Raw genomic sequence first — 27,865 nt, 5'->3', positions numbered from 1 at the left:
AGTGAAATGACTTCATGCGAAAAAGTCGTAACATAAACATATGATTTCCGCTCATAAAGTGATCAACATAGAAGTTGGGTCACTAGTCCACAACTTTAATTGAAATCAATTTGTACAGAAGGTGTAGGATGCTTGCACGACTTTGATTAAATTTGAAATTTACATTTAACTAAAATTGTGTCATGTTGGCATAACTTCCGTGTAATATTAATACAAATGAAGTTATCATGCATGCAAAGCACGACATTAGCTTTGCTAAATTATTTTGTTTTTTGAAAAAAAAAAGGTTTTTAAAAAATTAATAATTAATTAAATTATTAATTTGACAAATTTTATGAAATTAAGAAATATTTAGTTATTTTTTAATTGAAAGATTAATAAAAAAAATTTGTTAAAATCCTAACTGAAAACTTAAACTAGAACCTAAAATATAAAAAAAAAATGTCTCAAAAATACTAAAAATATGAAAAATTATTAGAAAATAATTTATTTTTTAAAATTTTGGTATTTCCAATCTCATTTGAAATTTGACAATCAGAATTTTTTTAACCCATTTCAAACAACTTTCAAGTGTCTCAAGCCGAACTCTCTATGAAGACTGGTGATCATTTGAAGTTTTTTCTTACAAAATTTATCAAAAAATTTAATATTTTTAAGAATTTAATTAATTATTCTATTTAAAAAAACAAACATTTTTTGAGATTTTTTTTTTTTATTTATAAATTTTTTTAATATTTTTAAGAATTTAATTAATTATTCTATTTAAAAAAACAAACATTTTTTGAGATTTGTTTTCTAGCAAAAAGTTAAAGTCATGTTTTACATACACAACTATAAATTTCAAATGACTGAAGTCATAGATAAATGGTATTTTTATAAATTTCATATGCATGAGGAATACAACTTCAATTATATTAATTTTAAATAAAATTTTATTAACATAATTCAACTTTAATTAAACATAAAGTCTAACTTTAATCACAATCCATTGTATAAGCACGATACAACTTCTACATAAATTGATTTCAACTAAAATCTTATAATTATGACACGATTTCTTCGTTAACCACTTTTTTGAATAAAAAGTATGGACTCTGACACGGCTTCTTTTATATGAACTCATTTCGACCAGATACGCCTTGTCCAAATTTATAATAAATTATTTTTTTATCCCATATCCGTAATAAATTATCTAAATTGCATCATTGATGATAAAAATCCTTTCTTTTCAATGTGGTTCACCAGGATAAACCCATATATATAGTCACTTTTCTCTTGCAATATAATTTAGTTCTTTTCTCGAAAAGATACAATTCACCTCTCTAAATTGGTCATTTGTCATTAGATAATTCAACAATGGTCCTACAAAATTGGATTAGTGCCATTCCTTTAATGGAAAAACTCATTCTCGTTGTCTCTAAAAATAGAAATTATTTGTCGTCCAACTTATGCAGATTTCAATTTGGCTGATGTCAAAGCGAGATGAGAAAGAATTCTGTGCCCCACAAACATCAGAATAGCTCCCAAAAGACCAAATGCCTTGAGTGTAGTGAACAGGTCCAGCTGCACACGAACAAAAACGAGATAAAGATTTCAGAGGGAAAAGTTGGAACAAACAGATAATATTGCCGTGCCAGGAGAAATGTAATGCACATTAACCTAGTCCCAACGAAAACCACTACGAATCAATATCATCGGCTCTACCAGTTAAGCGTATTTTCAGGGGATATAACACTTCTGATTAAAAATAAATTCCTTCTCCATGAAATACCACCACATAACAAAAGAACCTGACTTCATACTTAATTGGATTATTTAACAATGTTACTTAAATGTAGAGGGGACGTACCTTCAACCAGAAAAGCACATAAAGTAACAAAACCCCAGCAATACCAACATGGAAAAGGATCCCAAATGTAGCTGGTACTGTTGAACCAGGGAAATTCTTTAGGTTCACTCCCAATCGCAATAACTGCCAATGACATAAAAGAGAGTAAAAAACAATGACTACCACAAAGGAAGATAGACGTAATCAAAGGAAAACAAAGCAGCTTAGCAACACTTTAGTGCAAAACTGAATGTAAGTGCCAAAATAATCATTTACACTTTGACTCCCACCTTCTATACATATGAAGCAATGTAATCTACCTATCAATATATAGTTGCCACGTGTAGTAGACCAAGCCTTTAGACTGACGATAACTTGAACGTCAGCAACCTTAAGCATCAGACTAGGGGCCCATAGAGGCCTAATTTCATACACATATAACTATGGGAAGTCGTGAAAGTTTTAATCAACATTTTCGTATATTACATGATAGCATTTTACAAAATTATCCTCAAAGTCATGACTCAAGTAAACACTCTAAATTTGAAATACATTTTTGAGTGTTCCACGAATACCCTTTTCCCTTTGTAAACCATCACTTGCGAGTCAGGAACATATCTCAATCGGCAAAGATAAAATGAGATAGACCACTCAATGAGTCTCCATTGTCCACAACTAAGATTATCAAAAGAATTATTGCTATTATTCAGTTGGCGTAATTTTCTTTTTCCAAAAAGACAACTTTTCTTCATTCCAGCGCTTGTTACCACCATAAAAGAAATAACATTTAACAACACCACATTTTCTGTTTCCATTCTATTATTTTTGCCATTCTTATCTCTAATGTATTTTCTCTTAAATAGAAACAAGTCAATTTATGCCACTTTGTAGTGGGAGTTATAGTGAGACTTACCCCAACCAAAAAGCCAATGATTGGCAAAAGGATTAAACCCAAGAAAATAAGAGAAAGATTCTGGGGTGGTCTCTTTTCATGAACCCTGAATATATGTGTAATCTCTTCTTTCGGCCCATATCTTGAATAAGGGTCAACAGGTGGGGATGGAGGACGAGCTGCTTTCTCAGGTGCTTCTGGAAGATTTAAATCGAGATGGCCAAGTAGCCGTAAGAAAGAGTTCTCCTGAAATATAGCATTTTCATTCAGATTCACAGTAGACTGGGAGAAGGGGAAATTGAAAAATGGGGACTAGTGCAAGATACCATGACGGCATCACCAACAGTCAACTCAATGTCATATCTGCCTGACAGATAAAAAAGTTTCTCCACCAAGCCAAGAAAATCCTACATGCCAAAATAACAATGTAAGAGAGAGAACACCATTGGAGGAAAATGAGAATCAAATTAATGTCACAGCATTCAGTATTCCCGATTTAAAAGTGCAAAACAAAAAATGATAAGCAATTGTATCTCAGCCAAGCTCAAAAGCAGTTAAGGCTGGTCAATAATTCCAGATTAAAAGATAAAAATGTTGATGTTGCCTAACAAGTGATTAAAACTGCAATATGTTATAACCAGTATAAAACTTTTCCGTTTGATGATGCTTGCATCTTGATTATAACATTGGATGATATACACACCATAACAAATTAAGTGAATGCAATGATTTAATATTTGATGATAATGTAACTCTTGTTGGGCAATCTGAGGGGGGGAAACAGTGGGGAGATATTCACCAATGGACCACAAGCCAACAACACAAGAACATAATATCCTCAACCCAAAATCTAATCACAATAGATTTGTGGGTCTTTCTCACTTATATGTTGCTCAACTTGTTCATTTCCACACAACAGGGGACTCCAACTTATACTTAAACTCTTAACAATCTATTAGAAAGTGGACTTTAAATCTAACTCCAGTTTTAAACTAGCTTGTAAAATAAGTTTTACACTTATATACTTTATTTTATATATCTCTAGGCAATGTAAGATCTTCAATAGTAACAAACTTAACAAGTACTCAAGGAAAGACCTTAAAACCCACATAATAAAATAATTTGTAACGAGATACTTAACAAGAATTATCTCAAACTTCTTGCCGGTGTTTCCAACCACAAAGATGTGTTCAATCTTTGTCTCATGTCTCAACTTCAAAAATGCCTGAAAAACAACAAAAACCTCCATAAACATAGCATTGAAAATACATCCATTTGGAAGATACAAGAGGCAACTACAAACCTGATGCGGCTTAAAAACATGACCATTAGGTGTTGTCAATTGGAAAGAAAACTTCAACTTCTGCAAGTGGTTAGCTGAGAGTGAAACTGCATCATTTCCAGCCAAATCTAGCCTAGATAGGTCAAACATAAATGAAAGTTAAAAAATAAATCAAATCCATACAAAAGTTATAAATAAAAATTAGGGGTGGCAAAGTGACCCGGACCCGACGAGCTAGCCCACCAACCTACATTCTGGAAAAAAAAAATCCAGATAACAAAATCTGAAAACAAATTCCAGAAAAAGGATTCCATAATCCAAAAAAGTGTCCCAGAAATCCAAATCCAGAAAAGTCTTCTCGAAAGAGGGTTCTGGAATGTATTTTTATGCGCACCTCCCCTTTTATTTAAGGTCATCTTTGTCATTTCACATAAAAATCGAGTGCAGGTTCAAATTTGATTGGGTGTAAGAAGTAATTGCCCAAATAAAAAATGTAGCATAGGTGTGAATTCATACGCAACAGTTCAGACTTCAAACACATGACAGAAATACGAATCAGAAATCAAAAGGATCCTAAACATCATAGATATCTTGAAATAGGATACAAAACCAAAACTACATACTTTTTCTGGGATTGGGCACGCCCAAGATCACTGTCCACAACAGTGATTTCTGCATTGCTGACTTTAATAAACCCAGTGACATATATTGGTACATGAATTTGTCCTCCAGTTGCATAAACTTTTTCACTGCCAGAATCATGAAGCACAATCTACAAAATCGGGTAAAATATTATAATGATAGGTAGATACAAATATACATACCTTGATGTAACTAAAATGAAAAATTAATAACTAAATTAGATAAACAGGAATACCTCAAAAACAAACACGTACGTTCCCACCTCCACGTTCTTAGGGAAAGCATCCAAGACATGAAATCCACTTTCTTGGTCATACCAGAGCTCCTGTGTAATGTAAAGTAGAAGTTACCAGAGATAAAAAAATTACCCCAGTAAACTAAATGATTGAGTCAGGGAGAAAAATATTTTCAAGCCTCACCCCTCATGCGGTTGACTCATCACTCACCTTGCTGTCAATAATAGCTGAATCTTTTGCACCAGTTCTAAAAGCACGGGCAAGCTTAACTGTTAAAGGTGGTGCAGCTGAACCAAGCACTGTATTCACCTTAACCTGATTAATTTTTTAATAGAAATCTGTCAGATATAGTCAACAACACTAATGAAAACTGAAAAGTGGTGTACAAATGCTGAAGTTTTGCACAATCGCTAATTTAATTCTGCAAAGAGACCCCAACAAAAAGTAAAATTGTTTGGCTGAGGGAAGCAAATATTAATGAGGATGGGTGAGATATTAATGGAGATGAAAATTAATGGCTAATAATAATAACAATTATTATATAGAGAAAAAGGAAACCTAATAAGAACTATGAACTGCTTTGCTAATTTTTTCAGAGGTTAGAATCATTAACAGCACGGAGAACAAGAGGCTTGCAGAACAGCTGAGACTCAAAAATGGACTACAATCAAAAAGCTACTAGGTCATTATTATACACCCTGTATTTCTACTATCCTATTGTCAGACAAAAATGTCAACAGTCATGATAAGGCATTGGGATTACCCAGTCAACTGTTCACTATATAATACAATACAATCTCTATGAAAAAACTAATTAAAAATTATAATATTAACAAAATAAGGATTCTACACACTACTTAGTTACATACCTTAAGCTGGCCTTTCTTGGTCAATGAATAAACTGTTTCGGGGAGTGACAATATCAATGGAATGGAAATCCTACACCATAAGAAATCCAAGTTACACATTGTAACTGAACATGATGAGGTCAAGATATCAATAAAGAAAAAATAAAAAGGAAATGTCTCCATAAAGATGCCATTTAAAATAAGATTGCTCTAAGAAAACACTTGCCTGTTGGTCTCTAGAAAAGCTAACGACTCAACTTGATTGAAGAAGTCCTTGGCATCTCCTGGGATTCCAATGCCCAAGAAAAATTTTGCCAAACCCAATATTTTATCCCCTGGAAGCTGGAAAATGCAAAGCCCATAAGCAATAAATTCCAGAAACAGATTGAAAAAAAAAATACAAGCAATTTCATTACAATCTACATACATTTATTTCTCCAGAAGTTACAGCAGCAAATGCAGTAAACCCTCTAACAACTGAAGAAGTTGCGGCAAGAGAACCCCGTTGCTCATCTCCACCAACAAATTTTTCATCAAAATAAAAGGTTCCATCATCTGAAAATTGACAACAGGTTCATCTAAGTCTAATATGAAGTACAATGAATAAAGAGTGGTGCGGTGATGCAAATGCAATACCCAGAAAAGGGGGACTGGATAAAAAAGACAAGCTTCAAGCAAATTATATCATTTGATGGAAAATACTACTCTGCAGAACAAAGATGCACTGAAGCAAACATGCAACAACAATCACAACCCTACATAGATATATGTAGAATTTGATTGTCACAAGAAACAGGTCTTCAAGATTCAAGCATTTTGAAGAGATACATCTACTCTCTTCGGGCTACTTATTTTAAAAATGTAGGACACTGAATTTATTGATAATACGGAGGCCTCATCACAAGCCATTGACAGAAATAGATAACTCAACAGAAACCCTCAATTCTAGAAGTTTCTTCTAAGGAAAGCTTACATCCATAGTGTTTGCAAGATTATGATACATCGGCTCTTAAGCAGGTGAGTGCAACTTGATTAATTGTTAAGCCCAAAATAGAAGCAGCAAAAAAAGACCAAATAATAAACAAAATCTGACAAAACACAAAAGCACTAACATAAGGATAAATTTGGCATACACCACTTACAAAAGAACAAATTCTATAAATTGAGACCAAGGGTGCCATGAATTGCCAACCCATGCCAGGGAATTATACATTTAAAATGAACATCAACAGAAATCATTTTAAATGAAGCAAAAGCAAAGCTACACATACCATATTTCTCAATGAAATCAAAAAGCTTTACTATGTCCTTTTTCACTATATTGACCTGCCAATATGGAGCTAACATGAGAAATTGATAGAAGAGCCAAAACAAATTATGTTAGCAACAGGCATAAAAGCTAGAAAATAACAAACAAAGGCTAAAATAGATTATCAGCTAAATGCAGGCGCAACACTAGCAAGTTTAACTTCAGTTTCGTGCAATGCCCCTCAACATATTAATTAGTTATAATGCAAATAATGTTGCATGCATGAATTTCGGGACAATGTATGAAACCTATTACAAACATAATGATATAATGATCCATAACTTTACCTTAGACTGATCAATTTCGGAAGATGCTAGTGAAATCACTCCTGCAAGTGCTTCAATTGCTAATCCTGTGAAATATATTATGAGATAAATTGTTAGCATGGATAAACTACAGCAATATTCCCAAGGATCTCATGATACTAGCTTCAGCAAAGAAAATATCGGGCATAATAGCATATAAGGGATAAATCAAGTATCAGTACTGTGGGGTTCAGGGGAAGATTAAATAAAGATACAGTTGTTAAATGGAGAAGGGAGTATTTTAAATAGAATCTAGAGAATGAAGACGGGATTTGGTCTTCCACTGTGCAAAATTGCTACTAATTCCAAGGCTGTGAGTAAATGAATGCAACTCCCTAAATACTATTTCCTATAATACTAAATGTAGTTTAACATGTGATACATGAACTCATTCAAAATATGATACATAAACCGCACATGATTCTAACAAATACATTTCACAGAAAATTATTACCAGCAGCAAAGGTACTGGACTCCGGATTATCAGAACTATAGCGCCATCTTCCATCACTTTGACTAAGAGCCTGCCCACAATGAAAGACAAAATAAATGTGCAAATCACATTGGAAATGTTACAACAATATTAATTGATGTAGCATACAGGCGAAACTAATATGTAAGGTGATGATCTCATATGGAAGCCTGTATCATCTCCTATCATCCATATCAGATGAGGTCAAATTAGTAGTTACCATAAAACAAATCTAGTGCTCATCTTATCTTATTTAATAGAAAAAACAAAATAACACAAACCTTGATTGATTGAAAAACCCCATCAACATGAGCAAGATACGGATCAACATTGGAATCCTGATCCTGTGTACAAAGAAGGAGCATACAAAAGCAGATAAGCACCATCATACAAATTATTATAACGTTTGCAATCCACAAATCACAGTTTTCATTTTCTTAAACAAAATACCGCATCCACTACTTAAAACATAACATAAGATAAAAAAAATTAGGCATATTCAAAAACCATACAGAAAGGATGAATAGGAAATAAACTTCATTAATGCGCCAATACTCCCTAAGGAATCCAATAAAAAAAACCCTGTAATATAGACCTCAGAGATCACAGTGTAAAGCAGCAGCCAGAGAACTACCTTTATAAGAACCAAGCCTCCAATCGAGTAGTATATGTCAAGCAAAGTGCTCGCATCATGAACAGTAGCCTTAAGTCTTGAAGCAATATCCTATTCAAAATATTAAAATAAAAAACTAGCATCAATTTCCAGCACACCAACAGAAATTTCACAAGCAGTGACACTAAAACAGCAATCAAATTATAATGATGACAACGAATGCCCAACCACGCAGAAATATAAAGGTACCTTTAAAGCCTCCCTATTAACATCGCATTTTAAAATGGCGTTAACTTTCAAGGCATAGAACAAATCCTTGAGAGGGGAAGCCGAGTTTAGATTTTCCAACACTTTCTGACACGTGTCCCCGCTCACGTGAGTCTTCTTCTCTTCGAATCCGATAATCTCAAACACTCTAAGCGCCTCGTAAGCGTCTTCTAAGCTGGTAACAGATCAAAGATTGAAAAAAAAATCGTTGAGTTCAGTTGCGCATAACGTTTTAAAATCTCAAGAAAGCAACACAAATCTAATTATCCGTTCACGTCCGTCGATCACAACGAAACAGAGCGTTTTTAATTTATTTAGGAAAATTAAACAGATTTGACGGAATCGGCGAAGAAGAACGCAATGCGAGAGAGTTTAATTAGGGTTCATGTTTTGACCTTGCGGGAGAGGTAGCGAAGAGGTTGATGGCAGCGGATCGGTGAGAGTGAGAGATAGAAGTGGAGAAAGGGAGAATAAGAAGAAGCAGAAGAAATGCTGCTACTGGTGTCACTTGTGTGGCCATGCCTGTAACAGCAATGGATCGGATTAAGAGAGAGTAGCCACAGTTCAAAGGGGAGGGGAAGACTCTCTCTAATGTTTATGGAACGGCTTATATACCATTGTCCATGGCTTACTGGACTAGGACTAATTAATTTTCGCACATTAAATTTACAATTTTTGGGGTTTAAAACTTCCATTTACTCCACTGTAATTTCTGATTTTACATTTTTTCCTTTCCAATTTTTTTTCCCAAAACTTTTATTACAACATATTGAAACAATAAATTTTCAACAAAATTGTATTTTAAATTCTATAAATTTTTTATTTTTTTTTTATTTTATCGGAAACTTCATTTCTTTGTTTTTTTTTTTTCAAAATTCTAAAATTTTGGAGATTTTATTATCTTATTCTTTTACTCAAATTTTATTTTTTATTTTGATTCAATAAGTAATTTGGACTTTTGCTTCATTAGGTCCGCTCGAGTTTATGTTATTCGTATCAAACTTTTTTACACCTTCCTCTTTATTAAACTTGATGCGTTGAGGTGGTTTCTTCATTTTGGTCTTGGTATATGTGTCGTTAGACCGTATACTCTATGTTAGTATGTTAGCACTAAATCGTCTTCAGTTGAGTTAGATTGTGTACTATGATCGAAAACACAACATTAATAGTAAAATATAATTTAAGGCAAAAATAAACTCAATTAGATAAATCTTATTTAAAATTGTGGATTTATATAAAATTGTAGTCCAATAAAACTATGATTAAAGGTGATGGAGATCTCACATCGACTAGAGATGATGACAATTCATTATATATAAGTGGGTGCAAAACTCACCTCATTGAGCCGATTTTATGGGGTTGAGTTAGACTTAAAGTCCACTTCGTAACATGGAAATAAAATAGAATGAAGATTTTATTTATTTATTTAAAACTAAAGGTGACATGCAATTAATGAGATAACATGAACAACATCACCCCCAAAAACATTAAGGAACCTCACCACATATTCAATTTGTGAGTTGTTTCAACGAGGTTTATTCTTGTGTTCAACCACCCCATTTTACTAAGGTATATAAGCACATGAGGTTTAATGAAGAGTGCCATAAAAAATCATTTTTTTGTTAAAAGAACGAGAAAGATATTAATGGGTCAAGAGAGTTGGAGTGATTGAAGGCAAAAAATGATGTACATGTGTGTACAATAAAAATAGTTGAACTATAGTTTTGACGATGATAAATTTGTTGAAGATAGCAAGTTGTTTTGTAGTATAAGATGAAGTGAGACCCAAATTAGTGAGGGAGTAGCTTAGACAATTGTAGCATATCGATGAGGACAACCATGTAATGTAGGACATTGTCAATTTTGTGATTGAAGTTGTGAAAATGTTCGCATTTGTGATACCATTTGACTAACTTGCGAGGACGATTGCGGTCATCATGATGAAATACCAATGCATAAGACTCATAAGAGGTGATGAAAGAAAGTATTTTAGAGGTTGACTTACCCGACACACAATAGGATGAAACAAGTGGAATTAAAGGTAGACACAACTCGAAATATCCTAAATCTAATAACAAACATGTAAATAATCACGAGAAAGTTCATGTAAGACCAACAACATTTTTTTATAATTGTTTTAGTTATTGAGAAAGGATGAAGACAATGGACATTAACTCATTAAAATCATGAAGAAAAGCATAAACTTTACCCAAATATCCAACCTAAAATTGATTGAAGATAAAAAATAAATTCAAAAGAATTTTTTTAAATTTAATATCAAAGTTTTCAAAATATATCCAAATAATTGATATTAATTAAAATATATAATAAAAAATCATGTTGTTTACTTAATCTCATCACGAGCTTAAAAATGTGAAAATAAGAGAATCTCCTCATAGAGTGAAACATATTTTATAGGTGAAATTGTATACCTTGAAATTACTATCTTATTTTAAAAAGATGATAAAATCAACTTGTGAAGATTCCTTCTACGTCTCTCCGAAGTTGAATATTGATAAAATTTAATTACATCATAATACAATAATAATAATAACACAATAATAATAATAATAATAACTACTATAATTATAACAATAATATAATAATAATAATTATAGCAATAATATAATAATAATAGTAATAATATTTATAATAATAGTAGTAATAATTATATTTATAATAATAATAGTTATTATAATTATAATAATAATAATAATTATAATAATAAATAATGGAGTTATAAAAGATAGTAAAAAAACCCAAAACCCTAAATTTTACTGTTGAAATCCGGTTCAACTCTTGGGCTGTGGATTTTTCTTACTTCAATTGAGAAAAAATATTTAGATTTTTAACTTTTATAAATTTGAGGGGTGAGTAAATGTCTTGCTCGTAGACGTGCAAGAACAAGTCTTGATGATTATTGGATAGAATATTATACATGAAAATTTGAGATAACTTATCTATTATTTGAAAAAAATTAAAACAAGTTATGAAGAAGTAATAAATAATAAACAATGTATTATTTCTAATACTAGTAACCTTATATTTTCACTTAGATAATATTATATTTATAGTTTATTTATTTACTAGATTTAAAAAATTTATGATGATTTTAGTTGAGATAAAAAAGTATTAGGATTTAAAAAAATAGAAGTAGTGATGTCTTGATCCACTCATGGTTTTAACCTAACGGATTGGGTTTGTGAAGAAAATGAGTTTGAAAGATGAAAAAAGATGTGATCCGATGTGAAGATAAAACAAATATTTTGGTATCGTGTGCGGTCCTTTTCCTACTTGGTAGCCGGCACCTTTGTGAATGAATGAATGAATGGCACTAAGCATCGTACAATATCCAAATCACTGGGATTTCTCATTTCTCAAAAATCAATTTAACCACACCATAATGCTGTATTATTATGATAAAAGATGGAAGAGTTAAGTATTAAATACAAATTTAAGAAATGGTGCTGTCTTAAAAGAAAAGAAAAGAAAAAATGGATTGAAGAGTAACAAAAGAAGAAAAGAAAGAAGGCACACATTGGTAATAGGAAGAAGGAAGAGAAGAGATTACGATACTGCATCTCCCCAAACAGTTGACCTTGCCAGACACAGACGCAACACCGCACTCTTATTTTCTCCTCAAATCGCAATTCGCAATTCGCAATTTGCAAACTCAAATTATCGTTAAATTTCTCTCAAACTCAAACTCCAATCAAATTCCCTCCACGAAAACGATGTCGTTCGAGGTGGAGGAGGAGGAGGCCTTCGAGCACACGCTCCTTGTGGTGCGTGAGGTCTCCGTCTACAAGATCCCGCCGCGCACCACCTCCGGCGGCTACAAGTGTGGCGAGTGGCTCCAGTCCGACAAGATCTGGTCGGGGCGGATCCGCGTTGTATCTCGTCGGGACCGCTGCGAGATCCGCCTTGAGGATCCGAACTCCGGTGACCTCTTCGCCGCGTGCTTCGTGTTCCCTGGCCAGCGCGAGAGCGCGGTGGAGCCGGTCCTCGACTCGTCGCGCTACTTCGTCCTCAAGATCGAGGACGGTCGCGGCAAGCACGCCTTCATCGGGCTAGGGTTCAATGAGAGGAACGAGGCCTTCGACTTCAACGTCGCGCTCTCCGATCACGAGAAGTACGTCCGCCGCGAACACGAGAAGGAATCAGGCGACTCTGCCGCCGCCGAAGAGTCTCAGATCGACATTCACCCCGCTGTCAATCACAGGCTTAAGGTATTTACATCGCTCACGATTTCTACACTCTGCTTGTTTCGATTTAGTAATGGAACTGTAATTCGCGATCCTGATCATCATGAATTAGTTTATTTTGAGATGGATAGATGAAGTGTAATTTTTTTATTGGTCTACTTGTTGAGTTTTAGTGAATCAAGCATGATTCAATGCTGTGGCTAAGTGGATCACTGAGATGATGTTTGTGCTGTGCTTATATTCTTTGGTATCTACTGTATGATATTTATGTTGTGATCAAGAATTAGGGTCAGTTTGAATTAATTTATAGAAACCAAAATTGATTTGAGCTTGTGACTTAAGCTAAGATCAATGTATGCACTTAATTTTGATAGATGTTCTTTTCATTTAATTTCTTCAGAAAGCTATCGTACTTGAGTTGATTTTAGCTTACGAAGAAGTTGAATACATTCTATGTTCTTGTTTTCTTCTGCTGTACATGTTTATAGATAAGTTTCTACATGTGTTTTTGTTTCGCAATTCTTCAAAGTTTTGATGAATTTACTTTCTCTTATCTTAACAGTGTGTTTTTATTACCCTGTGGATCGTGACTTTTCCTTTGTTCTCAAGGCTGTGTTTGTTATTTGGCCTGTAGGACGGGGAAACCATTAGGATTAATGTGAAGCACAAGGTACCTGGGGGAACTGGCATGCTTTCAGCTGCTGGCTTAACCGGTGGGCATGCTACAACACCAAAGCCAAAAACCTTGAGCCTTGCTCCCCCACCAAGTGGGATTGGGAAAATCAGGTCTCCTCTTCCACCCCCACCAAATGATCCTGTTGCTGCTCGGATTGCTTCCACAGGTCACGCTACTGATCCCGAAGGGACATATGAAAGTGTGAAACATTCCCCTGACACTTTATCAGTTCTTTCTCAACTACAGGTATGCCAGTCCAGCTCGTTCACTTGGTATTTTCCTTTTTGAATGTTATTGGTTCATGTAATTGAATTTTTTTGGTTTAATAGTTATTGCATTGCACGATTTTACAGCAACATCGTTTCCTATAGATTGTTCAGACGAGATCATTCTGTGGAGCTTATATGCTTTATCCATCTAATTTTAATAGGATTGATTAACCTAACTTTTTCATCATTGCATTCTTGATGTTGTATCTCCAAATCTGAAGTAACCGTTCCCTTGATCACAAGGCATAACCGCATAAAGGTGCTACTGCATTTAGTTAATTCAGTTAGAATACTAACTGTATTAGTTCTGTATAACAATCCTGGTATATTCGTTTATTTTTTAGTTTTAGATTCCTACATAAAAAACGAGCAATTTTCTTGGTTATATTCTGGAGCATCCCAGTTTAACCAAGAGGTTTTCTCTGTTATGAATAACATTCACATTTCTTGGTTGTTTGCATTTACAGAAAAATCTTCCCTCAACAAACACCTCGGGAGCTTCAGGATGGGCAGCCTTCTGATTACATATATGAGCATTTTAACAACGAGGCTTTTATTATTCTCTGATTTTTTTGGTTCTTTATATTGAGAAAAGCAACAATGGAAGAATCTGTGCAGAAAGAGGTGTCCTAAGTGAATTTAGCGCCAAGTACCAAGTAAATCGATCTCTTGAGAATATGCTGGAAATATTTATGTTTTTCTTTGTTTGTAATAACAGTTTTCTCATATCTCTATAAAAGAATTACCCCCAATCAGTATCCCCAGAAGAATCTTTCTTGATTAAGTTGTGCTTGTGATTTTATGTCAAAGGGAGTGTTACGAATGTCATGCATGTATCATCCGTCAACCGAATACCAAATGCTTGAAATAGGTATATACTTTTGTTGTGTTGCTTGACAATATCCATTTTTAACAGCTGCTATATGTTACACTTGTTACTTGTGCAACAGGGCCAACAGCTTTTTGCCTGTGTAGCTCTCTACATGGACGATTGCACTAAATTCAAAAACTCCCAACTTGGCATTACAATTTATTGAGGCTATAAATTATGATTTAGAAAATGATGGGTTAAACTCTTTATTATACTCAAGAGAGAAAACAAAAAAAGTTGAAATAAGTTTATATTATAAATAAATTAACTTGGGTAAATTAAAAGCAAGTTCTTATTGAAACTAACAAAATAGTTAATAAAAAAATTATTTTATCATGTGTATCTATAAAAATTCATACGAACACTTAGTTTTTAATAAAATCAAGGTTAAATTAGTTTTTTTATATATCTATTTTCATGAAGTTGAATTTGATTTTTTAAATGGTTTAGTGTAGTTCCTGAATTTTCTAAAAACTTTCATGTTTTTCCCCCCATCTAAATTAAGGTTATTGTAACAAAAATCAAGGTTAAATTTGCATTTTTTGTCTGTATTTTTAAATGGTATGATTCGGTTCTTTATTTTCTTAAAATATCAGAGTACATTCCATATACCGGCAATTTCAAAACCGTCACTATAATAATTTAATAGTATTTTTCGTTTTTTTATATAAGTACAAATTACAATTTTTAAATTTACTTTAGATACATAATTACGAGATTATAATATTATACAATACTAGTTTTAAAACGTAAAAGAATAGTATTAATATTTATTTTTTTATATACATGAAAGGTACACTATATTAGTTTCAGTTTATCTTACGTTAATATTGATGAAAACATATACTCTAATAACAATAATTAATTAATTTTAATAAGGTAGTATATTATATTTTATTTTTGTAAGATTCATATCGTTATAAGTAGTAAGTATGTTTAGATAAAATTATATAAATTTTGAAATTTTGAAAAAAAGCGAAAATGTTAAATAAAAATTAATAAATTGAACAACAGTGAAATTTTAAATTTCAATTCCTTGAAATATTAATTTTTAAAAAATGTAATACAGAAAAGATATCAAATTAAAAGACAAATGATCCTTTTAAAAATAGAAAGACCAAATATAAACAAAATTCATTTCTCTAAACCTTATGTGATGTTATTATTTTGAAAATATACTTATATTTAAAATTTGGTATCATTCTCAATAAATAAATTTGAAGGTAGTTTTAAAAAAATTAGACCTTCATTTTATAAATACAAAACCTTACATAACTTAAGTACAATTGTCAATAAACGTGAAAATAATTAATTTTATTCTTAATAAGGGCAAAAGTAATTAATTTTACTTATAATTGGGTCATGCAGAAATTTACTAACTGATGTCATGGAAACAATTGTGATGGTCGAGAGAAATGCCATTCTCCATAAAAAAACAAGAGTAATGTTTTTATATTACCTCTATACGAAGTAACACATTCCTCTCTATGAAGAAATTCCTTTGAAACAGAAAATATATCTGGAGGAATTACTTTACATTGGATAAACCAATAGTAAAGATCAAAAGGAATGGTAGTTGATATTAAAGGAATTGTCTCTACATGGCTTTCTTTACTTTGAGAACCAAATGAATAAAATTTGAAATAATAATGCGGCTTTACAAAATTGCTAAGTGAACCTATTTTTCCCTTTTCAGTATACAAAATTGAGCTAAGAACCCAACAATGAGCTCTACAGGTATTCTTTTTGACTGTATCCCACAAAAAGTAAGATCAGTACAAAAAACAAAGCGTGACAGCACAAAGAAGCATGCTTCAGAGTCTTCTGTTCAGATTAAACCATTAAATGAATATTCCATCGACATGAATGACTCCACTGTGCAGTCTGCATTCAAATATTGGCAAATAACTTACTCCTATTGCCACTCTTTTATCAGAATTGATATTCTGGTTTCAGAACCCAATAGGATCCATTTGATCCTTTATGCAGAGTCGCAATTTCCTCTAACAGATTCTTGAACAGGGCAAGATCTTCTGAGGGAATAAGTTTCCTGAAGTACTCAACAATGCTGGCTGAATCAGAACTACCCCCTCGCTGTTGTATAAAAGTGCAGATTTTCCGAATCAATACTTCAGGTTGTAATCCAGATGAAGTTGCAGTAGCCCTCGAGGATCTCACATCTATAGATCTTGCTTGACTCGAGGAACTTGAAAACGTACCAGACTGATGTTCAAGCCCGGCACCAATGGCTTTCTCTTGGTTACCTCTAATTTTAGCTAATAGTTCGACAGAAGATAATGCTTTACCAGAAGATGCCCCAGCAGCGAATCCATTTAACTTCGTAGCTCCCTTGCTGGGTAGTTCGTCAGATACCTTGCTTTTATTTACCAACAGGGGATTCATAGTTGAACCAAACTTCCGCCGAACAGATGATGGTGCACCAGCAGTTCCAGACCTTCCTGTCCACGTGGGAACAGATACACTATCATGGCTTCTGAGAATTCGTGACTGACGTAAAGCTTCTGCAGCTCTTCGTGCAACCTGGGATGCTTGCTCGTCAAGTCTCATCTTCTCCTCATCATGGGCATTCATGATCAAATCATGGTTCATGGCACTCTACCATCATAGAACGGGTTTATTACAAAGAAAACACAGAAAAATGAAGTACTAGAAGATAAAAAGCATCACTCCATAAATGAAACAGGCTAATATGGCAATATCACATTCTATAGTAGCCTGAGCCTCAGCATGGTAAATGTAATAAGTATAGTACAAAATCAAAACATATAGTATGCTTGCTTTGTTCATAATTATCTTAGTTCTTGAAGTTTACTCGTGGAACAGGGTGTAGTTTTCATAGAATTAGTCAAATAAACATAATGATGCATGATAAAATTGGACGTACACTGAAACACTCGTACGCAGAGAAGAAACTTACATGTATCCCATTGGCATCAAAAAGGCTTTTCAAAATATTTGTTTCATCATCAATCCCATTCTTAGGTTCAACCTTCTCTTTCCCCTTTCTCTCCAAAGATCCTCCCCCTGACTTGTCATCATTACTAACTGCAACATCTTCAGAATCCAGTTTGGCAGTTTGGCTATGTTCATACTCATCCTTATTTTTTTTCTGAGTCCCAATGACATTTATTTCTTCAGATATTTGACTAAAAATATTAGACGTTTCAGTTGACCCAGTTTCTCCATCCACATTAAGTATGAAAAGATCTTTCATATCCCGGGCTTTAAAGAACCTTTTCTGCTGTGGATTCTTCAATATCTTATTCGTAAGAAAATGTTTGTAAATCTGACGGTGATACACTTTCTCCTCTATAGTTCCACGTGTTATCAACCTATACACTGTTACATCCCGCTTCTGACCAATACGCCAAGCTCGCTCTCTGGCCTGTTAAAAGAAATGAGTATCTTATTACTAAACATTTTAGGATTTAAATTTGGAACCAGAACAATATCATCCATGATAATGAGAAAAAAGAAACAATTTCACAAACATAAACGTCAGACACGATTTACTCCAAAAACTAATTTGTTTAGTTAGATAGATGGTTAAGGATGGAAGAATGATATGATGAAAGAATCCACTGTATGCTTCCCCTTTCTACACCCCTTCATTCCTAATTTCCCTCCCCCGTGTTATTTCAATCCCCATGCCATAAAATATCTAAACCCAACTTTTGTTGTCTTCCTATGATTTATATAACCAAGTGGCTAAGTGAACATGGTGGAAGGGAAGTTTGTCAGTCAAATTTCAAAAAACTTCCACAAAAGGATGTATTCAGTACAAACTTACCTGCATATCAGTTGAAGGATTCCAGTCAGGGTCAAAGATAATCACCCTATCTGCACCTGTAAGATTGGTCCCCAAACCCCCAACTTTGGTCGTTAAAATGAAAATAAATATTTCACTTGAGGCATTAAATTCGTCCATTAAGGCCATTCTCTGTTTTACAGGAGTGAGACCATCCATTCTCCGATAAATGTGACCAGAAGTTGTCAAAAAATTCTCAAAAATGTCAAGCATTTGTTGGGTTTGAGTAAAAAGGAGAACCCGGTGACCCTGTTCCTTCCAAACATTAAGCACTTGAGCTACAACTTTCATTTTCCCACTACGTTCTGGATTTCCGTAATCTGGATCACTGAAGGCATGATCCCTTTCAAGTAGATCAGGGTGGTTACAGATCTTGCGCATCACATCAATTCCATAAAGAGAATTCCTGTGTCCATCCAATATTTGCTCCACATCAGTGCTAGCTAAAAATGCTCTGTAAGCAGATATTTGTTCTGGTGTAAGGCTGCAAAATAGAACATGCTCCGTCTTCTTTGGAAGTTGGGCATTCACATCAGCCTTCATTCGTCGGAGAAGATAAGGCATGATTAAATCACGTAGCACCACAGCACACCTAAAAATGACAGCTATATTAATATTATTTGGTATTTTAGGTTTACCTTGAAAGTCAACTACTTCAATATCCCTAAATGAAATAAACAAACAATCTAATTAAAGATATTCATCAAAGACTTCTTTTGCTTCATATTCCCACTACATCAAAGGATCAGGATTGGTTACCTGTTGTAACTTATTATTAAAACAATACAGTCCCTTAAATTTTATGTTTGAAGAATTACAATTTAGAAATTCCTGGAAAAAACATTTCCAGTTTATGAACAAAAGACATCCATATTTTAACCATGTATTCACCAAATTAAGGTGCTATATGAAATACTACTTGGATAAATTTCGAATTGTTCTTCTCCCACTTCATAAAACATTGGTAAACTTTCTACTGATAATAAAAAGGATACGAAAACTGGCAACCTTGAACATACCCTCAATTCAATTGGATGTATTCGGGTACACCCATAAATCTATCAGTGAGCAATTTCCCCTTCTGGCACTGTTATTAAAATTGGTAATGGAATTCAATAATCAGGGAGGAAAATTGCACCAGTAAAAGCTTTGTTTTAATGGTTAAATTAAATATTTGGTCTCTATATTTGACACCATTTGTTATTTTGGTCCCTACATTAAAAAAAAAAAACTCTACATTTTAGTTGTTACATAAAAAAATGTTTATGAAATGGTCCCTATTATTGTCAGCCAGATTACAACAGTGCTATACATTTGTCTGAAATGCCGGTAGGGGGTCAACTTAAATAAAAAACATTTAACACTTTTATAACTTTGGTTAATGGCAGGAACCATAGAAACCAAATTTACCCTTTGCCCCAACAAAAAAAAAATATTGACCCACCTGTATGCCGTGGATACTTGCAAAGGTGAAGCATTTGCATATCCGCCAACTGATATAGGAACTGCAAATTCAACTTCAAATACAGGCAAAACACCCAATTTTCCAGGAAAAACAAAATCAAACAATGACCACAGTTCAGTCAGCTTATTCTGAATAGGTGCACCAGTCATTATGATACGATGTACAGTTTGTAGCTGCTTGCAAACAAGGGTAACTTCAGCATTTGGATTCCTTATTTTATGCCCTTCATCAAGAACTGCATAACCCCATTCAATGTCAAGCAACTGATCCCCCAATATTCTGAGCTGCTCAAAAGTGGTGATAAGTAATCCAGACTCTGACCTCATGACACGATTTATCAGGGATTCCCATTTTTTTGTGTTTCTAGATGGGACACTTTTCTCATAATCATTGTCACTTGAACTATTGCTTTCACAGTCTGTTTCTTCGGATTTAGCTTGCTTCTTTCTAGGAGCACAATCGTGAGCCGAATCGTGTAAAAGCTCTACATGGAATTTTGGGTACCACTTGTTAGCTTCCCTTTTCCACTGTCGCAAGAGTGTAACAGGGCAGACAATAATGCTGGGTTTGTACATGCCACTAAAGTGCAATGCACCAAGAAACGATAAGACCTGGACAGTTTTACCAAGTCCCATCTCATCACCAATAATTCCACCAGCTCTTTGGCAATGCAATTCCCACAGCCACTGAACACCAACCTTTTGATAGTCAAACAGAGCTTCAAATATCTTATCAGGGATTTTCAGCCCACCTTCTAATGTTACATACGAAGATTCATGATCATCAAATTCAATGTCTTGTTCTTCTAAATTTTCAAAACTGGAAGTATCCAAGCAACCATCTGCGTTTTCTGCTTAAAAATATCAAAAAATTGAATTATGTTATGAACAAAAACAGAATTGTATATAATTCTATTGCAAACCAAAATTCTAGAGTGAAATAAAAGTGGAACCAGTTTATGATGCATCACATAATATTTCCTCACATTAACAGATGGCCAATGCACATGCTTTATTTGATCAGATTTTTTTTTTCAGAATATTTTGAAAAGGGAATACTGATCTAGGAAAAAAGTTGAATGTATAAGTCAATGAATAATCCATTATCAACACATAACTTACCTATTCACATACACTCTTACTCGGCAAAAATTTAGAGTGAAAATCAGGCATTTTAAAACTGCAAGCAACAAACACTTGTAGCACTAAAAACAAAGGCACGTCACCATTTGCATATAATTAAATGCTGGATAGCAAATAACAATAATAACAAAAGATATATTCATGTTAAAATTTTTAAAATATAACCCAATGCAACAAGTTTGAATGATTCCTCCATATTGGCATCTCTAACAAACACATTGTCAAAACTTAATATGAAGTTATATGTAAAATCAAAATATTTTTTGGCTCCTCTGAGAATTTGAATACATCATGGGGCTTGCATCTTTACTACTATATAGGAAACTTAATGAAGTTATAAGAGCACATATTGACTTAATTTTTCATATTATCTTTTACCTTTCTATTGTTGTCCAGGTAAATAAGAATTCAATCCATTTTTTCAATAAGAATGTTACATTTTAAGCATACCACTTTCTTCCAGACGTGTATCCTCACAAGAAACACGCTTGGTCCACTTCCTACCAGGCGCGGGTCTCCTCTTTTTCCTTTTCGAATCTTTATTTAGCTCCACCTCTCTATCTAGAGGTTTGGAAGATTGTAGCGGTTTCTTGAGCCTTCGAAATGGAAAAGTGGGTGCATCAAGCTTTGGGGCATCTTGAGGCTCAAGCAGCTTGGTGGTTGGGCGAGATCTTGCGGCCTCATACATGGATTTGGCAGCTCTTTCAACGCTGGCAGCAGCAAGATCACCATCAGTTTCTTCCTCATCAGCATTATGACTAGTTGATGTTTCTAGTTGATGAAAACGGCGCTCAAAGCCCTTTAACTTATGAAAAGGGGTTAAAATTCCTTTCCTCACCAGTTCATCCCTTTCCTAAATCATATGAAGTAGTAGAAAATGAGTTCTCTGTTTCTACCTCCACCAAGTATTATATCCTTAAAATTTGGTACTCTCTTAGTACTTAATAGAAAACGAGTTCTCTACTTTTAACCACCAATTCTTTTGGACCAAAAAAATAACAAACCAGGACAAAAAATATAAGATTATTAAAAGTAAAACTCACTGTTTCAACAAAGCCGGCAGAGGCTGCATCTAGAACAGTATCAAAATCAACATCATCATCAAACGAAACTTTCTTAAGTCGTTTTCCCTTGCTTTTGTCTTCTTCAACCTTCCTCTTGGGCTTACGTTCTTCCCTAACTAAACTTAAGATCAATTGTTCATCCTCAACACTTTTGGAAGCATCATCCTTGGACAAATTAACAAGATTTTTCTCTAGTTGAGCTTTCGTCTTCTTCAGACTCCTCAACCTATCTGCAGCAAGAACACATTGAAGGTTTGAATTGTTGGAGGAATCACCCTCAGCAGTCCCTGGCACCAAGCCGTCTTCACCAGCATCACAACATTCTTCATTATTTTCCACATTTCTCAACCGCTCAACTGTGGAGGCAACCGCATCAATTTCAAATTGAACAGCTCTCAGCTTCTGATGAAGTTCAGCTCTAGCATTAGCCGATGGATCGACATTTTCAGTTAAATCAGAACGTTCTTCCTTGGCACTACCTTCACCTTCAGTAACGGTCACTGAATCATTCTTAGTAGCCTACAAGTTAAACATCTTCTACCGTCAAATCGTAAGGTTTTGTTTCAAGTGAACATCACGTGGCTATTAATTTCAACACCGAGTTCTAAATTAAACTTGCACATCAATTTCAAAGGAAATAGAAGCAGTGAAACTCAAACTAAAATGCAGATAACAAATAAAAAAGGTGAAGAGGCAGAAACTGATTATATATACCTTTTCCAAAACGTCGCGTTCAATGTCTTCTGGATTGGCAGACTTTACGCCCAAACTAGAGAGCAAAATTCGATCCTCCTCTTCCTCCATCGAATTGTTTAAACGTTAGCGAATTCTCGGGGTTATCATCGTGACCTAGCTGCCAAAACAGAAAACGTTGAAAATTTTAACCGAAACTCAAGAGCGTTCAATTTCTGTTCGACGATTCCGATTCAAATGAAAGAAGCTTCTTCATCTTCTACAATTCCCGTTTCGGAGAGAAGAGTGGGTGAGACCTTCGTGGAGTTTTGTTTCCGTTTCAACCCCCTATTTCCCCCCCTGTGGTGATGCCACGTCTTAACGCAGGGACGAATCGTCGTCTTGCTTCTTGCGCAAGATTACACTTGTGTTGTTTAATCAGAATTCATTTAACAATTCTTTTGACAAGTCTAAAACCCTCTCTTCTCCTTCAAACCCTTATGTGATTATCAATACCTAACACTTTGTGTACATAAATAATTTTTTTGTTTTTTTGTTTTTTTTTTATTTCCCTTTAATTTTGGGCAATTGCTAAGATATTTTTATGATACTACTAGTCTAGATAAAAAATAATTGTACCAAGAAAAGAGATAAAAAAAAAAATACTATGAAATATAAAAAAATATTAGAAAGTAGTAAGGAATAAGATTTTTCTAAAAAAAATGAGTTTTTTTATCAATAAAATATTTATGTCATTATGTAAAAGGAGACAATTTTTTTAATACCACCTTTAATGTTATATTTTGTTTGAAATATTTATCCTTTAATAAAAGGATACATTCCATGTAATTATTTACATTGTAATTTATAACTAAATAATTTATTTTTAATAAATAAAAATATTTTTTACTTAATAAAAGACTGTACAATTATTCTTTCTAATTATAATTGCATAATTTTTTGCATTTAAAATAACTAATACACATGTATTTTAAATTTTTAAATCATTTTTTATTTTTATTTTTTTAAAATTCGATTGTTTAGATTACAGAAAACATGTCTTTCTACTAGTATTAGATCAAGCAAAAGGTGAATTAACAATTTTACGGATACATTTTTTATAACGATAATACATAGGAAAGAGAATATTAATAATACATTATCTAAAATATTTTAGTATTGATTAAAATTTATTAAACATTATAAATTTTAAGAAATTCTATTACTTTCTTTTATTTAATGAATCTCCCACTTAATTTTATAGTTTCTAATAAAATTTAACAAATAACAAAAGGAGATTTAAAAAGTGTCTAATGTTGTTACTGTTGGCAGCTTTATAAAGTGTCTAATGTAAATCAAATTATCATTAGACTAAATATTTAGATATCACTATTTTTATTAAATATGAAGACTATAGTTAGAAGAAATACTCACGGAGTTCGACTGAGACCGGTTGAACGATGCGTAGTTCCATTAAGCACCGAAAAGCGGTAGGTGGAAGTGACGACGTGTTCGTCGTTTCTTCACACAGGCACTGATGACGTGTATGTTTTCTATTGGCGCTGAATTGGAACCCAAGAGAGTATGAATACCTCTCTCTCTTCAATGGCGGAGTACTCGCTAACAATGGCGGCAGCAGATGAAGATTCCCTTGGAATTCGCGTTCGCGGGATGCAATTTTCCTACGAAGCGCAACAGCCGCCGCTCTTTCTCGACTTCAAACTCAACGTCGAGCCTGGATCGCGGTGCCTCCTCGTCGGTGCCAACGGATCCGGTAACCTAACGATTCAACTTCGCATTCATTGTTACTGTTATTATTATTGTTACACGTGCAAGGATTTCAATTCGTTAATTGCGTTTGTGCAGGTAAGACGACTTTGCTGAAGATTCTAGCGGGGAAGCATATGGTTGGAGGAAGAGACGTTGTGCGCGTGTTGAATGGTTCCGCTTTTCACGACACTCAACTCGTCTGTAGCGGAGATCTCGCTTATTTGGGCGGATCCTGGAGCAAAAACGTTGGCTCCGCTGTAAGTTTTTTTTTATTAATATATATATTGTTTTCTTCATGATTTTTGGATGTGGTTATGAATTGGAGTAAACTTTCCATTTTTCTTGCGTTTACAGTTTGTTAATCACCATTCGTTCACTTATAGATATAATTATCTTTGAGCATAATGCCGTGAATTTTGTGCTAGTCTGTTTGGATTGTTTAATGGAGAAACTATATAAGCTTCTGAATATCGCACCCGAACTTATGGAACTCCTTTGTGTAGTCTTCGAATTTTCTTTAGAAGGTTTTAACTGCCTAGTGTTGTTTCTTGGTGACTGTGCGGATGTATTTCCTGCTTATCTTGTGAGCTACTTACAAGGTTTGCTGTGAGCCAGTGTTTGCCCTTTTTGCTATGGAAGATACTTTCAAGAGAGATGCTAGCAACACTCTCTTTATACACTCCTTTTGAATGCACTTTCCATTATTAGCTAAGACGTATTAGAAATTCACAATTTTCTGTGAGTTCCATTCTATACACTCTATTGAATGTACTCTCTATTATTAGCTAAAATTTATTAGAAATCACAATTTTTGCGAGTTTTACTTTTTGTTAAATGATTTTTTTTTCTTGATTTTGTAAGTTTCAATATATTTTAACTAATAACGAATTGCAGTGTGTTAAAAGACATCTATTGGAGACTGTGTTGCTAACACTCTTCTACTTTCAACTTTGTTTTAAGCCAGTGTCAAGTTTCCTTTCCTTCTTGGTGACTGTTTTTTCTGGAATACTAATGTAGTGAGTTTGGTAGGAGAATAGGTTTTACCGTCCTCTCTTCTATCATGTTGTTTATCTATAATAATAAGGTGTAAATCATCTAAAGTCGAGTGGTTTTCTTTCTTCATAGACTAGAATAGGTGCTTGTAAATGGTATTGTGTGAATTAAGAAAAATATAATCTTGTGACCTAAGTTCACTCATAGATTTTATCTGTTTATAATATGTTCCTTTAAATTAGGAAGCTTGAGTATGTCGTAGGCCTCTCTTGTAGTATAGATTAGTCGCACAGCCTTTGTGTTCTCTTTGGCCTGAACTATTAACTACAGTTAGATTTCTTCTAAACAGCCATGTCTTGTCAACCTGGTCCATAATGTGGGCTTTTGGTCCTAACAAGAGCCTGATGTTCATGAATTACAATTCACAGTAACCCACTTCATGGCCCCAGTTCTCTAATAGTTTTCTTTTGACACAATTGTTGTGTTACTGATTTTTCTTCGTATAACTTTGGGTGGTGCGTTTACAGAAGAATTGAACCTAAATCAATCTTTTTTTTTTTAAGCTTTGATTAATTTCATTACCAGCACTTATGTAGTTGCTAATATATTCAGGGAGAAATTCCGCTTCAAGGAGACTTCTCTGCTGAACATATGATCTTTGGAGGTGGGTTTTTAGATGGAGTTGTCTTTATTGCCAAAATTATTTGTTTCTCCATTTTTTTATTTGTAAATATCAAGAGAAAAGCTAATCATCATCTCATGTCTGCATCTGGCTTCTGTAATGTTGCATTAGAGCTTCTATATGATAATTAACAATTCAAATTCAAATGTTATCTGGCCCTGATGTATTATAGAACTATGGTGTTCTCTACTTTTATCAGTTGAGGGTGCTGACCCAGATCGGAGAGACAAGTTAATTGAGCTGCTTGATATCGATCTGCAGTGGCGAATGCACAAGGTATCTGATGGGCAGCGGCGTCGAGTGCAAATCTGTCTCGGTCTTCTTTATCCATATAAGGTATTATTTTGTCTATGTACTTCAACAGGTCAAATCAAACCGAATTATATAACTAGAACCCTTGATTGACACTTCAGGTTCTCTTGCTTGATGAGGTCACTGTTGATCTGGATGTTGTTACTCGGATGGATTTATTGGACTTCTTTAGGGAAGAATGTGAACAGGTATTTGCATGCTCTGTCTATATACCTGCTTAAACACACTAGATATGCAAATGAGAAAACGTAACGAGGATGGCCCCAATGTGCATTAGATGATAACTGGTCCTTATTAAATTGATAATCATATTAAAATATAATGATATGAATTTGATCTTCTATTCCTACAAGCGACGAAGTATACTGGATAGATTATTATCTCTTAAAGAAAGGTGATAAATACCCATTTTGCAAAGGCTGGAATCTTGGGGTAAAAAACAATGCTTATATTATTTTATTTTTCTTTTTGTAGAGAGAAGCTACAATCGTATATGCAACTCATATTTTTGATGGACTAGAGACATGGGCAACTCATTTGGCATACATACAAGATGGTGAACTGAGAAGAGCAGAAAAGATATCAGATGTCAATGAGTTGAAATCTTCAATTAATCTGCTGTCTGTTGTTGAGGCCTGGCTCCGTGCTGAAACAAAGGTTGTAAAAAAGAACCCTGTCCAAAAGACTTTTGCTAGTAATCCATTCTTTTCATCCAGACACATGGCGTACTATCGATAGTCTTTATGACAATTTCATGTGAAAATAATTTGAGTAAAAAATACAAGTAATTCATTCTTTTATGCTTGTGGTTGCTTATATTTTCAACATTTGTTCTGGAGTATCTATACTTGTAAACTAGCCTGAATCGAAGTTTTATAATATTTGGAAGCACCATGGAATCATGGGTTGGCTGATAACTTGTATTCCGTTGTCACACCATAAATGAAGGCTACTTACTAAGGATAAATACTTTTGCTAGCATGATGCTTTATTTTTTAAGCTGTTACAGACTTCTACGTAGTACTTCCTTGTCACAAGTTTAAGAGGAAAGATGATAGGATGGCCTCAAGAGGTCCAAGCGGCTTAAGGTTTTATTCGATGATCTCAAAATATTAAAAATAGTATTTAGAATATTATTTAGTTTATATTATTATTTCCTAGAGTAAAATTATGAAACTTATAGGGTAATATATAGTTGTTGGTATACTTTAGGTTCTATGA

At 33.9% G+C, this 27,865-nt stretch overlaps 4 protein-coding genes across 11 annotated transcripts; 2 read left to right on the top strand and 2 right to left on the bottom strand.

Moving 5' to 3' along the window:
• Positions 1-1,205: 1,205 nt before the first annotated feature.
• On the bottom strand, positions 1,206-9,331 carry LOC137829967 (dolichyl-diphosphooligosaccharide--protein glycosyltransferase subunit 2). 2 transcript variants are annotated; one of them, XR_016523187.1, is made up of 19 exons: positions 9,090-9,289; positions 8,677-8,869; positions 8,449-8,538; positions 8,096-8,158; positions 7,797-7,866; positions 7,325-7,389; positions 7,000-7,054; positions 6,156-6,283; positions 5,955-6,070; positions 5,750-5,819; positions 5,064-5,195; positions 4,880-4,969; positions 4,626-4,774; positions 4,024-4,135; positions 3,862-3,945; positions 3,047-3,127; positions 2,742-2,966; positions 1,850-1,972; positions 1,206-1,563 (listed from the first exon to the last, which is right to left on the bottom strand). XR_016523187.1 is itself a non-coding variant. In XM_068637017.2 (19 exons), the coding sequence occupies exons 1-19, from the start codon at positions 9,212-9,214 to the stop codon at positions 1,447-1,449; spliced, it is 2,061 nt and encodes a 686-aa protein (XP_068493118.1). In that variant the 5' UTR covers positions 9,215-9,331; the 3' UTR covers positions 1,206-1,446. The 2 variants fall into 2 exon arrangements, 1 of the variants encoding a protein (XP_068493118.1); XM_068637017.2 differs by having other exon boundaries at positions 5,091-5,195; positions 9,090-9,331.
• Positions 9,332-11,890: 2,559 nt separating this feature from the next.
• ABCI18 (non-intrinsic ABC protein 4) lies at positions 11,891-14,744 on the top strand. Its single transcript, XM_068637014.1, has 3 exons — positions 11,891-12,923; positions 13,534-13,821; positions 14,312-14,744. The coding sequence occupies exons 1-3, from the start codon at positions 12,429-12,431 to the stop codon at positions 14,363-14,365; spliced, it is 837 nt and encodes a 278-aa protein (XP_068493115.1). The 5' UTR covers positions 11,891-12,428; the 3' UTR covers positions 14,366-14,744.
• A 1,525-nt stretch (positions 14,745-16,269) lies between these two features.
• On the bottom strand, positions 16,270-23,395 carry CHR8 (chromatin remodeling 8). Of its 7 annotated transcripts, none has more exons than XM_068637016.2 (7): positions 22,930-23,395; positions 22,195-22,734; positions 21,602-22,004; positions 19,989-20,859; positions 18,527-19,136; positions 17,654-18,121; positions 16,270-17,331 (listed from the first exon to the last, which is right to left on the bottom strand). In XM_068637016.2, the coding sequence occupies exons 1-7, from the start codon at positions 23,017-23,019 to the stop codon at positions 16,648-16,650; spliced, it is 3,666 nt and encodes a 1,221-aa protein (XP_068493117.2). In that variant the 5' UTR covers positions 23,020-23,395; the 3' UTR covers positions 16,270-16,647. The 7 variants fall into 7 exon arrangements, with proteins under 7 accessions (XP_068493117.2, XP_068493116.2, XP_090161216.1 ...); XM_068637015.2 differs by having other exon boundaries at positions 19,989-20,862; positions 22,930-23,390; XM_090305090.1 differs by having other exon boundaries at positions 19,989-20,862; positions 21,602-21,861; positions 22,930-23,370.
• An 854-nt stretch (positions 23,396-24,249) lies between these two features.
• ABCI19 (P-loop containing nucleoside triphosphate hydrolases superfamily protein) lies at positions 24,250-27,611 on the top strand. The gene is made up of 6 exons (XM_068637013.1): positions 24,250-24,661; positions 24,754-24,914; positions 26,263-26,314; positions 26,532-26,668; positions 26,746-26,832; positions 27,119-27,611. Exons 1-6 carry the CDS (start codon positions 24,472-24,474, stop codon positions 27,380-27,382), a joined length of 891 nt encoding a protein of 296 aa, XP_068493114.1. The 5' UTR covers positions 24,250-24,471; the 3' UTR covers positions 27,383-27,611.
• The last annotated feature ends 254 nt before the right edge of the window (positions 27,612-27,865 follow it).

The sequence above is a fragment of the Phaseolus vulgaris genome, chromosome 7 (assembly GCF_051622355.1).
Source record: "Phaseolus vulgaris cultivar YP4 chromosome 7, ASM5162235v1, whole genome shotgun sequence".
In the NCBI taxonomy this organism is placed as follows: domain Eukaryota; kingdom Viridiplantae; phylum Streptophyta; class Magnoliopsida; order Fabales; family Fabaceae; genus Phaseolus; species Phaseolus vulgaris.
The sequence above is the reverse complement of the archived record's forward strand: the minus strand, read 5'-3'. Positions and strand labels throughout refer to the sequence as shown.